The 13,446-nt window shown below is 42.0% G+C and overlaps 1 protein-coding gene across 1 annotated transcript in view; it reads right to left on the bottom strand.

Moving 5' to 3' along the window:
• Nucleotides 1–13,446, bottom strand: part of LOC147904375 (P-loop containing nucleoside triphosphate hydrolases superfamily protein) — a 48,244-nt gene that overhangs the window by 19,198 nt on the left and 15,600 nt on the right. The window contains exons 6-7 of the mRNA XM_087386187.1: nt 11,899–12,109; nt 11,566–11,815 (exon numbers count right to left, since the gene is read on the bottom strand). Of these exons, the coding sequence (XP_087242313.1) occupies nt 11,566–11,815; nt 11,899–12,109 (461 nt within the window). The remainder of the gene's footprint in view (nt 1–11,565; nt 11,816–11,898; nt 12,110–13,446) is intronic.

Genomic DNA, 13,446 nt, shown 5'->3' with positions numbered 1-13,446 from the left:
GTTTCACATGCCATAAGTTTGGCCACTTAGCCTCACAGTGTCCTGCAGTCCTGCATCAGCTCCCACCCACAGCTATTGCTCCAGAAAATACTCCCGCCCCAACTTATGCCCCAGGGTCTAAGGCAATGCCTACCAAACTGGGTGATGTGGCTCCCAAATATGTCCCTTCCAAAGAAAATGTGGTTCAGGTTTCAGCTAAGCAAAAGGATAAGGGGAAGGGCAAAATTTCAGAATCTCATGCCTCTCCCCAGGCTGTCTGGCAGCAACCCAAAAAAGTATTCGCTCTTAAACCACGTCCATTACAGTCTCGCCATTGGGATGCTTCAACTTCTACCCCTGGTCAGACCTCTACCCCCGCTGATAGCCTTGCTTCTCAACTGTGGGTTGATGTGTTAAAAAGAGGCATTCCTGTATGTGACAATGATGAGGATCATAGAGCTAATGATCCAGGAGCCCAGGTGGATGTTGATGTCATGGCTGAGGCCTGACAGCTTATACTTTACTCTGCTTTTTGGTTTGATTGTAAATATCTTCTATGTCTACTTCAATTACTTGCATCACATACAATGTTCAGGGTCTTTGCAATGTCAATGAGTGGAGACTTTTCTGGCATTATGTACATAGAATGCATCCCGATGTGATCTCTTTACAGGAACACAACCAACACTTCTTGGCTGGCCATTCTTGGCTGGCCAGCAAGGCCACTATGCTGGTTATGATATTTTTTATGCTGGTACAATGCACTTTTTGGGGGTTTGCATGCTGGTAAAACATGATATACAGCCCACGGTTGCTTACAATGACCCTCACGGTCGATGGATGGTGATCAGGTGCACCTGGCAGGCTGATTCGTTTTCACCGGGTTTTAACACATGAGCCTTAGGCCATAGACTCTCGACAAACTCGTCCACCTTTTGAGTTTCTCTAATCTCGGCCATTAGAGCACTCTCTAATACCGTGAAACTCATGTTATGCATAATGCGTGACAACGCATCAGCAACTTTATTATCTTTTTCTCTTCGGTACCGAATCGTCAAATTAAACTCCTGCATGAGTTCTGCCCACCTAGCTTGGCGGCCTCTCAAGTCAGGTTGTTTACAAAAATGTTTCAGAGTATCATGATCAACATGTCGCCATGTTTTCAAAGCATGGACAACAGCATACAACTCTAATTCATGAGTTGGCCAATTCCGTTGAGAGGAAAAAAGCTTCTTGCTTTCAAAGGCTACTGGCCTTCCCTCTTGGAGGAGAACTGCTCCTACCGCAATGCAACTTGCATCGGTTTCCAAGAACAATGGTTTCTGGGGATCAACTATTTTTAACACCGGTCCTGTGACCACAGCTTGTTTTAAGGTGTTAAAACTTTCCTGTTGATTCTGTCCCCATATAAAAGGTACTTTATCTGAGGTCAGATCAGTTAATGGCGATACTATTTCAGAATATCCTTTGATATGCCTTCGATAAAATTGGACAAATCCCAAGAATGATCAATAAAATTGGACAAATCCCAAGAAGGAAGGCCAAGTCAGTATCGCAACCACTTTCTTTGGATCCATTTCTACCCCCTCTGGAGTTATTATGAATCCTAAGTATTCAAGTCTAACCATACATAGTATAGTTTTCTTCTTATTTACATAAAGACTGGCTTTTCTCAAAGTACTGAACACTATTCTTAAGTGTTCACGATGCTCAATAATACTTTTACTGAATACCAGAATATCATCAATAAAATGTACTACAAACTTTTCGATATACGGACGTAGTAAATCGTTCATAAGCATGACCAATGTAGCTGGAGCATTGGTAAGTCCAAAGGGCATTAACCAAAACTCATAATGACCAAGCCTGCTTCTAAAAGCGGTTTTATACACATCCTCGGCTCTAATACGGATCTGATGGTAGCCACACTTAAGATCTATCTTACTGAAAATTACGGCTCCATGTAATGCATCTAGCAAATCATCGATCCGAGCCATCGGATACATGTGCTTAATAGTGATATTATTCAATGCTCTGTAATCTATACAGAGACGAAAAGTATCATCTTTCTTCCTCTTTAATATCACTGGCGAAGAAAAAGGTGAAAAACTGGGTTGAATCTGCCCCAACTTGAGGTATTCTTCCAGTTGTCTTCAGACCTCAGCTTCTTCTGTAAAGCTTAATCTATAGGGAGGTCGATTTACAGGTTCTGCCCCCGGGATAAGCTCAATTTTATGTTGAACATTCCGCTCTAGAGGTAGCCCATAAGGTAACTCATCCCTAAAACAATCAGAGAACTTCTCCGATATCTCTTTAGCCAACTCAGCCATTTTCCCATCTTGGGTAGCCTCAGTGCTAGTTGATGCATCATCAATCGACTCTACCGATGCTATACACAGACATAGAAACTCTTTCGGAGTCTTCCAAATTTCCATGGCTGAAATCAATGGTCCTCCAGGTAAATCCTTCTCACCTCGTAAAACATATTCTACCCCGTTTATCTTGAACTGGTAAATATGCTTTTTCCAATCAATGGCTGGATTTTTCCAAAAATGCCAAGCCATACCTAAGGCTATATCTGCGTGAGCAAGCCTGGTCAGTTCAAAGTCTAGCTTCTCAACATAGTCATGAATTCGAAGTTCCAACTGGGTAACCCTTTGGTCCCATACTTCAGTTGAACTTCCGTCCGCCATCCTGACCGCATAAGCATAGTCAGACGGACTAGTTTTCAACTTGAGCCTCTTAATAAGCTTCGAGTTAATTACATTGTGCGTTGACGCTGAGTCAAACAACACAATCACATCATGATTGGCTACTTACCCTTTCATTTTAATCAACTCGGGCTCATCGAAAACTGTATACCCCGTTGCTGCGGGCTTTGAAAGGATGTTATCAGGTGCACCGCTTACTAACTTAGTAACAGACACACTTAACAACACGGGTACTAACCTCTGAGAAGGTCCCGCCAATTGCATCTGCATATGTTCCGCATTAGGACTCTCATGCATTTCCGCGTCGCATTCAGATATTATCATGTTGGCCGTGCGACGGTCTTTATTTAGTGGACAATCTTTCCACTGATGTCGCTAAAGGCAGCCGAAGCACAATCCTTCTTTTCTAGCTTTCTCCTTTTGCTCAGGGGTCAACGAGGACTTTGACCAAGCCTGGACTACCATTGGAGTTACTTTCCTTTTCACCCCAACGGTGGTACTTGTCTTTGCTGGTCCCTCAACCGGCTTCACCTGCTTGGTTTGGCCACTTGGCTGCGAGACACTTGTCTTTGAAGTCCATTTCCTCTAAAATCCCCCTTTTCTCGGGTATTCATGCTCCCTGCCTGCACAAACCCACTAGGCCTGCCTCTGGCATCCTCATAGTTCAAGGCTACTGCAATAGATTCATCTAATGTAGTCACATATTTAGCCCGAACTTCCATTTTAATCTTGTCGTTCAGTCCATAGATATAGTCTTTCAACTGAACCGACATAGGGAGAGGGTCTGTTATTTTCATAACACATTCCCTGAACTTGTCAGTGTACTCTGCCACCGACAAATTCCTCTGGCGAAGGTTTCTATAAGCATCCCAAGCTCGGGACTCTTCGTCAGGTGAAAGAAAGTATTTCTTAAATTCAGCCCTAAACCCTTCCCAGGTGGTAGGGGCAACCTGATCTTTCTGTTGCTTTATCCACCACCTATCCGCTACCTCAATAAACAGGTACTTGGTCTCGCGGATTTTCTTTAGATCAGATCTGATTTCACAAATGGCGAAGGCTTCTTCCCACTTGTGTAACCAAACCTCGATCACATCAGAACTGCGCTCGGTCATCCGACCAGCGTACTTCTCCGGTCTATAGTTGGCAATATTAGGTACCTTGACCTTCGCACGTTCTGATGAGTGTATACTGGGCTCTGGCTCTGCTGGAGCTTTGCCCTTATCATTCCTAGATGGTCTAGCCGACAAAGCTTGCACCATTTCTCTAATTTCATTTTGACCAGCGTTCACTTGAAGCTGCTGGTTCATGATATGTTGTAAAGCATCTTCTAGTACAGAAATCCTACCCACCAGAGTAGGTGTTGTGTGATGGGACATTTCTTGTGTAGATCGCACTCCAGATTCACCAGGATTTTACCCTGGAATCTTGTCCCTCTGCCTCCATTCTTTCAAAAAGGGAAAATAGTTTTTTTCTTTTTTTCACTTCGAATTTCCTTCTGCTGTACAAGAATAAATAGACTGCAAACTAAAATGTTGTGTAGAAAGGGAAAAAATGATGCTCCCTGGAAGCTCCACGTAACGCAGATGTCTCAAATTTATCTCTTCTGCCAAAGCCTTTGCAAGCCTCGAAACTCTGTGCCACTCCTCCGTCTCTCAGACTTGGTAGATTTTATTTGAACCCACGCAATTGACTGAATATCAGAAAGCTACTGTTCTGCAGGTAATCGTATTCCAAGAACCTCGCCAGATATACGTTTCCCCAGCTAGAGCTGTGCACATAGCCGTACCCACGCTCACGGGCTATTTGCGTGACCATATCCAATTCAAAATGTGGCGAAAATGGGTTCCATCCCTCCAACGTTTAGCTCGACAATGGATGTGGATTCATTCTCCACGCTGCCCATTTCCGCACGCAAGGCACAACTTCCGCAACACCTCACAAGGGATCAGGCGCATGGGGCTCGTCCCAAGCATCATCCAACAGAGAGAGATTGCCTATAAGCAGATTGTTTAGCTATCTCAATCTCAAAATAAGCATTTCTGCGTGACTCACGATACACGCTTCGGGGTTCCTATATTCTCCGTCCTTGCTCTGAATCGTCGAATCGGTTGCACTGCAAAAGAAAGCTGAGAGCTTTGTCCGAGAGCCCACGCTAACTATCCATCAGCCCATGGATACTTGCATACGCCAACAATTCCAGCCCTGTGCTTCCTTCATACGCGACTCCTCTCTTTCACGCGCCACCGTTCCCAAGCCCTACTGTTCGTCGTCACAACCTTGACCAAGCAATTGATACGATCATTATCTAACTCTCTCTCTCTGCTTTTCGTCGACCGCTGGTCTCACGTTCTTTCCACGAAGTAATCCTTTGTCTACGCTCCCTTCATCCAGCCTAAACGCTAACCTGCTCTGATACCAAATTTTACGAACACTTTCTAATCCTTCAGCTTTTCATTGATTCACTAGCTAATCCAAAATCACAAGCGCTGGCATCCCAAATATCCACCCAGCCTATCTCGTGGATCCCATGTACAAAAGATACGTAATTCAATTTCTTTTCATGCATATCCACAAGCCCTCAGTTCCCTAGATGGTTCCTTCTGCCACATGTCATCATTTTAGACCTTTAACTTGGTACACCATTTACCCCTCTCTTGGGGCACAATTAAAACATTTGCCCCTTAGCATTATTACACATTTAGGTGCACCTAGGCCTTAGCACTCAGAACCACCTAGTTGATGCCAATACACCCTCACCTAGGACCTTGGCAATTACTTCCCTTGACCATTTTATTTACGCATAAAATATTACAGAAGTCGGTCTTCTAAGGGAAAATGCCCACCGATCTTTCCGAGGTCATGCTATCTCAGCTAGAGCATAACACAATCTCTGGCCTACGCCGCCTGATCACTTATTATCGCGTAGCCTTTTGCTACAGCTTTGCCACCTGTCTCATCCCCACAACCTGGAGGGGAAAAGAAGAAACTTCATCAAAATCCATAAGAAAGAAAGAAGAAAGTGCTTAGCTGCGTGCACACGGCACGAAGTGCCAAGATGAGCGATTGGGGAGGAAAGACTCAACAGCAGCTTTGAAGTTGAGAGCCAAAGCTTTGACAACAAAGAATAGGAAAGGAAGGGAAAGCAGGCTGGAATATGATAAAAAATAATATACCTTGGTAAGACTAGAATATATCCAATCGTATAAATTCAGATTATTGTACGATTTGATATATTCTACTAGTCTTCACGAACAGCGCACAGGCAAGGCGGAAGAAAAGCGAAGTCAAAATCGTCAAAAACGAGGGCATTCAACATTTTTTCTGGTCCCATTTGAAATGCCATTTCATACGTCTTTTTTTCAAATGTTTGCAAACGTTGCAGTATCCATACCATACACGTGCGGAAAAAACTATGGATTTATTGTTGCTCAGCTCATTAGTTCTTGTTGGGAGGCTTGCTACTAGAATTTCATTTGTGCCCACTACATGCTTCTACTCGGTGCATGCCTATTCACAGCACATTTGCGCCGATGTCCTCCTCTCAAGCTGTCACCTGTTGCCCTAGATTTGTCTTCAACACCAGCAGCTACTAGATGGCATTCAATAGGTCGTTGCCTATTTGTCATTTTCTTGTCTATCATCTATAGTAGCTGAATTATCTTTTGTTTGAGCTTGGTCTATTGAACACATGCTGCTCTTGCTCAAACTTGACACCAAATATCCATCTCTGCTCCTCACACGCCTCTGCCCATGACTATTTCATAGATCAACGCTATTTGAGAATAGCTCGGAATAATTTGTAAGGCATCAAATATGTTCATATGCCCGACAAATCTTTTGCATTGAAAAATTTGGGTGATATTTGGTAGTTTTTCATATAGGAACAGCACTGGTAGCATCTCATGTTGTGTTGGCAAGAGCAATCATCTTGAAAAAGATTGCTTCTGTATAAAGGCATGTGAGACTTGTGGCAAAAACAACCGTAAAGAGAAGGATTCTTTTCAAAGAAAGATAGAGTCAATGTGGTTGAAGAAGAGGAGCTTCCAACTAATTTTATTGAGGATGCTTGGGCTTTGTAAAGCCAAGATTTGTTTCTTTGAATGTTATTTTTGTGTGTTTTCTTGTGTTTGTTGGTTGGGCACCCTGCCCAAAGACAAATCTCGAAATGAATGTAATGTGTGTGTAACCTAGTCCCTTTTTTTGTCTCTAACCTTGTCAGCCCATAATTGGCATGTGAAAGTAGAGCCTTGGATTTATCCTTGACTAGAAAAACCGGTGTGGGAACCATAAGCCTAGATTTATCTTTGACAGAATATGAGGCAATCTCCTGAGGTGGGGTTTGTTAGGATCAAGGTCTTGCCTATGTGTTTATGTGTACACCAAGAATGCATGCAATTTATGTATGTTTGAGAGAGAGTGTGTGTTGCAAAGAATAGAGATGACATAAGCAATGATGTCCACATGGGCTCATGGAGAAAATCAAGGAGTGATGCAAGGAGTTGATTGTGGAACTATGAGAAGCTTTATCATCATGTACTCCCAAAGCGTGAAATAGAAGAAAAAAAACTTGTGCGCATTTTCAATACTAATGCTTCAAATTGCCATTCTCACATTGTTCATCTTTATGGCATTATCTAGCTTCATTTGCTTTGAGTCTCCATAGATCCCCTAGTTCCAACACTAAGCAGCAATTTATGCTATCTCCCAGGTGGCAGAAACTCAAGAGAAGGGCACCCCAATAAAAGAACCCATCAAAGATGTTCTTGCGTGTTATGGACAAGTAGCAGGCAAGAAGGTCACCATCTTTTTTACAGAGGCAGCTCAGAGGATTTTGCTCGACACCACACTAGCGGCTGAGCTCCACCTTCCCACAAATCGTCAGGTTCGGTGGCACAACCCAGCACCTAGTTAGCACCAGCTTAGTAGCCCAAGATGTCGAGCTTCACATCACGGGATGGCAAAGAAGGCTGAAGCATACCTTCATTGTCGCCCTATTAGGCCTAGCTAACATCATCCTTGGTGCACCATGACTTGCTAACCACACAAGAGTTGTCAGTTGGCAAGACCACACCATTACAGTTCAGGATCCAACCCAGGTACTTTTGATGGTGTCCGCATTGACCTACAGCAATGACTTGACACCAGGCACAGGTTCCAACATCCAAGTATAGGGATTTACAGCTTTGCCCTCTGTTTCAATTTCAATAGAAGGGGATGCCATGGGCTGTGTCATACTCCTTTCAACGCCTGGTTGACTTTTCCAATCCACGTTGACCTTTTAGTCGATGTGAGACCTGGTCAACAGTAGGCATTGACCTGCCAGCCGACTAGTCAGCAGCCCTATTCCTATAAAACACACCGGTCCTCTTTAACAATTCCTCCAGCTTACCAAAACTTAGCTCCAGCAACAGGGTCCACAGCTTCTCAGACCCTGTAGATGTAGTAGCTCCCCATGTAGCCTCAGCAGCTCCCTCCCAATCCTTCCATGGACGCAGCCCCAAAGCCTCGCGGCAGTCAGCTCATCTTCAGCTCTGCAGTTATAGCCCTTCAGTGGGATTCCATCATGTAGCTTCAGCTGTCTTCAATGAGGATCAGCAGTTATAAAAAGATATCTAGTGTTTGCAAGGCCTAAAGCATGAAGAAAAAAGATAGTATCTTAGCATAAATTCTTGAGTTCATGTCTATTGAGCCCAGAACAAGCGTTTTTTTTTTTAATGTGGTAATTTAATCCATTCAGAACAAATTATACAAGAGGTGGGAGAGTAAGAACTCTATCCTTGACCTCTATACTATGACAGAAAAGCCAAGGGGGTGGTCTATATTGCCACAACATCCCAAGTCGTGTCATATAAACAAAAAAGGAACAATACCAAGTCCCCATAAACAGGCGTGTTTCACACGTGGGCTGGAACAGCCTTGATTTTTTTAGATTAAAAAATGCATATTCTACTGGCGAATTTTCATCCGTGTGAAATGTACTGTCTGGACTCAACTGCAGTGCCGTCTTAGCTCATGGATGAGTGCGCAGCCAGAGGTTTTTGTATATAGTTGGCTTGGTTCCCTCCTCTGCAAAAAAAACCTGAGCCTTTCTTCTTTCCTCACCTGTTGCAAAACCTACGCGTGTGAAATTCAAAACAAATTGCATCAGTCTTTGCAAAGTGCTTGCAGATTTTGCAAGGAAATTGCAGACATTGGCAAATTTCACATAGAAAATGCAAATTACAGTTCACAAACGTGAAATTTGAACAATTTGGAACTGTTCTAGATACATTTGTAGGTCTAAATAAAAGGAAATGCACTGCTGTGCAAAACTCAATTGGAATTTTCCGAATTTAGTTGCCTCAGTTGCATACCAGGCAGAAAACAGCAAGTATTGCTGTATATTGCAATTATGTACAGGTTGGAACTGCTTATTGAGAGTAAAGTGCTGTGAAACTGTCAAATTTGAAAATTCTGCAGTAAATTGGAGAAATTGCTGTGAAAAATTGGGGCTTATGCTACTTTGCAGTAAAATTGCGTTGAATCTCACTCTGAGATGTTTCCTTGTGAGAAGGTTTTACATTCTTCTTTGGGCATATAAGTTCAATTATGCAACAAGAATACGATCTTACCCTTTAAAAGCACGCTTATACCTTGAGGCAGGATGAAACAAACACCACAGTGGATTATAGCTCCAAGAAGGACAGAAAAATAAGCTTACACAACTAGGAGAGAAATGATTCCAAGTATGGGATGACAATAATTCCTAAACTCAGGACTGCATAAGTACATGGATTTCTGAAATGCAGGAAATTCTGGAAAAACACCATCAAAAGCAGCTTGTAGGAGGGATGCAAATTGACACGCTCCTAAGAGCCTGTGTCATTTAAGTAAGTTGTCAAGATCCAAGAATGGCAGGATGCCATGGAGTCAGAATATGACTCCATCATGAAAATCAAACATGGGAGATACGTGAGTTACCACACAGAAATCAACCATAGGCACAAAATGGGCTAAAGATTCTGAAGGAAAATTAACATAAGGCAAGGTTTGTTGCAAATTGTTCTAGTCAGATTGAAAGTATTGACTATTCAGAGACCTTTGCACCTGTGGAAAAAATCAGCACTATTAGAATAGTATGTTCTATTACTGTACAGAAGAGCTGGCCTACCTTCCAAACAGATGTGAAATCAGCAATTTTTAATGGCTACCTGGAAGAAGAAGTATATGTGGAACAACCTGAAGGCGTTGTTCAGAAATGTATGCAAGGATAGATGCACATTTTCCTTCAAAGAGGATTTAGGAAAAGCTTTGCTGATCCAAATCTCTATTATTTACAAAAGGAAATGATACGGTGCTTGTTATTTTATATATGAACAAAATCCTCATAACAGGTAGAACAGTGCACGCATTGCAGCAATGAATGCTAATTTCTGCAGGTCATTTATGATGGCAAACTTAGGACTGATGCATTATTGCGTGGAGATTGAGATATGGCAAAAAACATCATGTCAACGGTCAAATATTTTAAAAACATTTCGAAGAGATCTAGTATGCGAAATTGCAGACCTCTTTAGACTACCATAGATGGCAGTGACAAGCTGACGGTACAATATAGCTCAGATTGGTTAATGCCACTCTATACAAGCAGCTTGTGGCCAATGGGCATCCATATTTACTTGACCACGACACGGCATTATGCAGGAACCCAAGAAGTCACGATGGAAAGCAGCCAAAAAGATATTGAGGTATCTGAAGGGTACTAGGTTCTTTGGGCTTATATACGCAAAAACTTGACTTTCATGGTTTTACTACTGCAGATTGGGCAGGTTCAACGGTTGATAGAGCCTCTACAACAAGCTATATATTTTCTCTTGGCTCAAGTGCAATTACTTGGAGCTGTGGTAGCCAGTATGGCAACATGTGAAGCCATATGGTTGAGGCTTCTACAAAGAGAAATTGGAATGCCATAGGATGATAGTACAGCTATGTGTTGTGACAACAGAAGCTGTGTTTGTTTGGCAAAAATCGTATATCTCTTGCAGGGACAAAGCAATTTCATTTCATCAGGGAAAGACTTTCATCACAAATTGGATCTTATATTTTGCACCACAAATCAGTAGGTTGCTGATATTTCACAAAGCCATCAGGTGGAAGAAAGTTTGAATGGTGCAGAGACTGCTTGGGCTGCACGATATCAAATTCAGCAGTATGGGAGAGTGTTCAAGGTCAATGCTCAATTTAGCATACTCACCGATGTCATTTATGGACCAACTAGAGATGGTCTTTAAATTCCAACATCAGTTAAGCTCAGCTCCGACAGCTTATCATCGCAATGGGCCAATAAATTTTTGGCCTGCCATGGCACTACCATTTCATCACAAGGTCTAGAAAACCTAGTTCTGTAAATCATGTGTTTGTACTATGTAGTGACTTGTTCATGTCTCACACATGTTTTGTATGCTATCCCTCTCCGATTGTGTTAATTCAATCAATACAAACCAGCTGTTTTCTCATTCCTACTTACTTCCCGCTATCCCAACAAGATCCCTCATGTACATCTGCAGTACAATTATGAACAAGAGTAGTCGAAACAGGCTTCATCACAACTGCTTGTGAAGTCCAAAGTAATCCATTCCAACAAAAGGTTCTTTAAACAAGCTTAGAAAAGGCAGCTGATAAAAAAGCAAATCCAGACATAGGATGTGTCCCATTTCAACGAAATCCATAAGGTTAAAATATGGCAGAATTACAGATCCAGATGAAACCAAGAAAATTCCCAGACTCTCCATTTAAAAGCAAAACAAAAAGTGCAATTTTTAAACCTCACAATGGTCACCCAAAATGTTAAACCATTCATTCTATGCATAACAAGACCTAGCTACTATGGCCCTACCTTCCTTATGTTCTATGTCTTTCCCCTCTTCTTCCATCTCTGGTTTGGAAAACTGCACTTGATGGTCATTGATATTAAAATACACAGCATCTTTGTCATAGAGCAGCTCTCCTATATCTGACATTGGTGCATAAATGAGTTTTTCTTTTTCTCGGAGGCCGCGCTTCTTTGCGGCTGACGGAAGAGGGCATGGATCAGGCAGTGAGCTTGCACTCTTCAGTTTGTAATCACCAACACCAGCAATATGAACCTGGTAGATTAGAGGATATTAGAAGTGAGGCTTGACATTTACCTATACAATTACAATGTAATCCAACAGCAAATGACATGAACCTGGATGCCATTTTTCATGTTGCATCCTCGCAGATATCCATAAATAGTCACATTACGATCACACTTTGGATCACCATGTACTCTGTCTGGTGGGGTGACATCTTCAAAACGGTCAGCTAAGACATATGGATGAGTCGAGCGCCAAGATAAAGGCCGGAACTTCATGACAGAGATGAACCGTGCCAGGTTATGGATCTCGCGCTTAGGGTACCTGTGAATGGAGTAATTAAAGATTCTATCAAAATGCTGACCATAAGTTTCAAGTTAGAACTTGATTTATTATGTGTGTGCGCGCAGAATTTGCTTCCAAAAGTGATCTGCAATGTGAATGCAGAGAAGTTTGATTCAAATCAAATGTCGTCTGTATTTGTTTGGATGTGGAGGTGATGGGATGTGAAAGAAAGGTCAGGTATTGCATTTCTCTAGATTTGCGTACTCCTATGAACAGGCTATGAACAAAAGCTTTTAAACAGGCGTGCAGTAGCTAATGTTATCCTCCCAATATTGATGAGGTTGCCCCCTGAAAGGAGGACCATGGCCAAGTCACCTTAAAGAGGCAAAATCCCTTAAAGAAAACACTGTAAAAGGGTTCTATAGTAAAATCCTAACATACAGTATAAAAAGGCTATTTTAAGTAGCTCACTCCTGACCATCTAGGCAAAGATTTTGCAATGGATGAATATATCAGCTGTGGTATATTAGAAAAAAGTTAGTAACAATCCCAATTATAAAAGACTACTTTAGATCAATTCACAGAACTCAGTCAGGTATCTTACTCGTACTCCTAACCAGCTATGCAATGACGAACATGGATCAACCAGGTTCAATCTGTGTCAGATCATATACACTCAAATTGTTACACTTTAGGAGCTCAGCGTGAGACATGTGCACCATCAAATTGGATCCAGGTTGACATGGTGTGACCAATCATGTCCAACTTTGTGTCCTGCCTTGAGTAAGTGTCTACAGAGTTTGTCATGAGATAAGGAAAGAGTGCAAGGAAGCTGCCAAACTAACATTATATATCGAAATGAACCAGGAACATGCCCAAACTCATCCTGTAAAAGTAAAATGCGCAGTGCGGTTTTATCCTCATGATAGTATAAACTCCATCATGTAACTATGAGATCTCTCCAACAACATGACAGTACAACAGTCATTTTTACTGCTCAATGGATCTTATACTTCATAGATCAGTATAGCTCCTATTGGATACTAAGGAAATTTGCAAATAATGTCAATGAAGTGATTTCAAAACTGGCAATATACCCCGCCGCCCCCCCCCCCCCCCCCCCGAAAAGGGTGTTGATTGTACCATCAGAATGTACCTCAATTATCACCAGTAAAAGGGTGGAACCTACAATTTTAACATCTCAAAGATGACTTACTGTATACTGGCAGTTTAAAGAAGAAATAACAAGCAGCTCTAGGAATTGCATCTATATTTACAACAATGGAAAGGTCACTGTTTACACAGCCACAACACTCAAAAATAAGACTGTGTATCAAAAACGCAGTCCTGCTTTGCAAACATAATTAATTTGAGGC

The sequence above is a fragment of the Dipteris shenzhenensis genome, chromosome 2, assembly GCF_047967505.1.
Source record: "Dipteris shenzhenensis isolate YYH24624 ecotype China chromosome 2, Dip_SZ_1.0, whole genome shotgun sequence".
Lineage (NCBI taxonomy): Eukaryota > Viridiplantae > Streptophyta > Polypodiopsida > Gleicheniales > Dipteridaceae > Dipteris > Dipteris shenzhenensis.
The sequence above is the reverse complement of the archived record's forward strand: the minus strand, read 5'-3'. Positions and strand labels throughout refer to the sequence as shown.